We start from the raw sequence: 3,032 nt of genomic DNA, 5'->3' as shown, positions 1-3,032 counted from the left end.
GTTCTTATTGCTATTATACTTCTTCCTAGGTAACTTACAGACGGAGAAGTCACTGAGTCTACAAGTTGACAGAAAAACATTTAATATGTAACTTTAGACTGTGGAGAAAGGTCTGCTGAGGTTCAGAGCCAGATGTACTATCAGGTCACAGCCTTCTTATCACTAATAAGCCCTCCCTTTAGTAATCAGATGACCTCTTTCCTCGGAGCAGATTAGAGAACCAGTGAGAATTTACAACTGGGAGTAATGGTCTGGGCATTGGTGGGAGCTCAGCAGTCATCTTGGCCAGTGGGCATTTTTCCCCACCAAAATGGCACCAGCCTGGATCCATTGTCCTGAGCCTACATTCTGGAAAAAGAGAGACCACAGCATTGCAGAGAAAGGCAACTGTCCAGACCCAAGGGCATTCAGTGCCGGTGGCCCAAGGTGATAGTCCAGTAGCCAAGCTTGGGGAAGCCCTGCCACTGGTTAGTCCAGGTTGGACTAGCTCATTTGGCCATGGGGAGGGAGTAAAGGCAAGGTGTAGGTACAGCTGTTCTATTATTGTATGTGTAAGGTGGTCAGCTACCCCCGCCCCAGAGACTGTCCATTTCAGTGTCATCCAGGGCTTCTTCCTGAGTGACCTTCAGGCAGGCGTTTCTGCCCACTTTCAGACACAGGGAAACAGACTCATGGAGTCATGTCACCAAAGGCAAGAAGGCAACTGGGTGGCCTTGGGTCCGTTTTATTGACCTCAGAGCACTCTTTGGATGCAGTTAAGACAGACAAACACAATGGGAACTGGAACTGTATCCAGGATAGTGCACCTGACCCCAGAAGAATTCCCCCCCCCCCCCGCCCCCACAAGGTGGATTTATACAAAACGCCAGAGGAAAAGACGAGGCAATCTGGTGCTGAGTCCAGGGGTAGCCAGTTGGCAGCGGAGCTGTCAGTGAAGCAGTGGGCTGGTCATGCCTCCTTCTTGTACGTGCGCGTACACACTACATTGCCGTGGGTGAGCGTCAGGATGAGTTTGCCATCCACGAGCTCCCGCACAAGTTTTGTTTCTTGCCCGTTCCATTTCTGCACATGGACAAGTTTGCCTCCATCCAGCGTCACGGTGGACTTGACCTTCCTGTCATCTGCCGTTGTCTCGTCAAACTCCACCCCCAGCTTGAAGCTGATCTCTGTGCTCTTGAAGGTGCTTTGTGTTTTCAGGGTGATCGTGTCCCCATTTATTTCGATGATTGTGATAGGCTTGATCACACTGGCCACCTGCCTGGTAGCAAAATCCACACCGATGGACCTCATGTAGTCATCGAAGTGGTTGCTGTCCACCAGCTTCCAGGTGCCTACGAAGGCGTCCGCCATGGTGAGGCTGGGCTAGGCAGTTAGCGAAAAAACGACAAAGCAGGCGTGGAAGGACTCCGGGACCGTTTTGTTCTGTTTTTAGTATAAAAGATAGTATAAGGTTTTTATGTTAGGAAATAATCTGGTAGATAGTGAACAATTAACGACACAGGAGAGAAATAGCATCATTTGAGGAACAAAGTTCTCAAGTAGCTAAAAGGGATGGGCTTCACTGTGCCAGTTGCAGTGTTGGCCTCACATCAGCGTGGACAACTGAGTCCCTATAACAGGAGAGAAGACAGCGTATATGGCACAGGTGCAAGTAACGTGCCATAAAAGTTTTCTCAGTGAGTGAAGTAAGAATCAAGTCACCAGTACAGAGTAAGGGGAGTGTAAGGGTCTTTGGAGGTCTGGGGAGAGAGATGATGGCGGGAAATAGTCATCTAGGAAGGTGAGAAGGGCCATTTATGGGGAAAAGTAGCAGTATTGCAAGATGGCACTAGAAAGTGTTAAATTCATGTTTCCTCATTAGTGGCCTCCAGGATGTTAAAATATGTGAAAAGATAATTCCATTGGTGAGGAAGATAACTCATGGTTAATTAAGTTTGAATATGCTTGGTATTAAAAAATTAAGTATCTTTATTAAAGGACTTCACGGGGTCCTTAAAGTGTTACAACAAAATGGTGACTTTCCCAGAAGGGCTAGAGTATGCAATGTTCCCCAAATTAATTTGGTTGTAGGATATTAGTAGGGTTTTATGAAACATGACTTGGAAAATGCTGGTTTAATCAGTCATTGATATCCAGCTATGTTTGTTATTAGGGCCTGATAAAGCAGGCCCCTGCTCCTCTGAAGTAGAAATAGAAGTGTCAGGCATTGTCCATCAGAGAACAGGGCTCTAAAAGTAGTAATTGATGCATTTGATGAGACATCCTAGTTGTTGCAGTGTGAGATGCATCGTAGCCAGAGCCTTGGGGACTTCATGACTTCCAAGGAGGCCAAGACTAGATGTAAAACTAGATGTGGATTTAAAATAAGTAAAAAAACAAACAACAATATTAATAAAAAACAAAACTTGAGCAATATTTAAATACAAAAGCTGTTTCAACAACCCACTAGTGAAATTACTCCTGGAAGAAAAACCTGGGCCACTGGATATCTTTGCTGGGGTTTTCAGAAAAATGACTCTGGGGTAATCTGAGGCCAAGGGAAGAATCTGTAGACCACATAGGAAAGAGCCTTTCCCACCTTGAGGCATCTCCAAAGGTTCAGGAATATGTCTGTGAAAATGGTTATGGATTACCTAGGACCGTGGTCAGCTAACTGCGGCTCGCAAGCCACATGCGGCTCTTTGGCCCCTTGAGTGTGGCTCTTCCTAAGCCTTAGGAGTACCCTAATTAAGTTAATAACAATGTACCTACCTATATAGTTTAAGTTTAAAAAATTTGGCCCTCAAAAGAAATTTCAATCGTTGCACTGTTGATATTTGGCTCTGTTGACTAATGAGTTTGCCAACCACTGACCTAAAACACCTGATGGGAGAGCCCTCAGCACAAGGGCAGAAAGCAGGTTCCTTACTTCTGGAACCTTGAGGGGAAAACCAAAGGTACTCAAGCACAGGAGCAAAATTAGTAAGTAGAGTTTATCATGGGTAGGGTTTTCCACTGTGACAGCAGCAATTTCTAATCTGATTCTACTTTGA

The 3,032-nt window shown here is 45.5% G+C and overlaps 1 protein-coding gene across 1 annotated transcript; it reads right to left on the bottom strand.

Moving 5' to 3' along the window:
* Nucleotides 1-871: 871 nt before the first annotated feature.
* On the bottom strand, nucleotides 872-1,350 carry LOC139015700 (fatty acid-binding protein, heart-like). Its single transcript, XM_070423455.1, has one exon. The coding sequence runs from the start codon at nucleotides 1,348-1,350 to the stop codon at nucleotides 949-951; it is 402 nt and encodes a 133-aa protein (XP_070279556.1). The 3' UTR covers nucleotides 872-948.
* Nucleotides 1,351-3,032: the final 1,682 nt, after the last annotated feature.

The sequence above is a fragment of the Myotis yumanensis genome, unplaced genomic scaffold (genome assembly GCF_028538775.1).
Source record: "Myotis yumanensis isolate MYYU_CA2020_CCGP unplaced genomic scaffold, mMyoYum1.0.hap1 SCAF_8, whole genome shotgun sequence".
NCBI classification, from domain to species: Eukaryota; Metazoa; Chordata; class Mammalia; order Chiroptera; family Vespertilionidae; genus Myotis; species Myotis yumanensis.
This window is presented reverse-complemented; position numbering and strand designations above follow the sequence as displayed.

Coding starts and splice junctions, on each gene's coding strand:
- LOC139015700 (XM_070423455.1), bottom strand. CDS start 1,350: ATGGCGGACGCCTTCGTAGGCACCTGGAAGCTGGTGGACAGCAACCAC.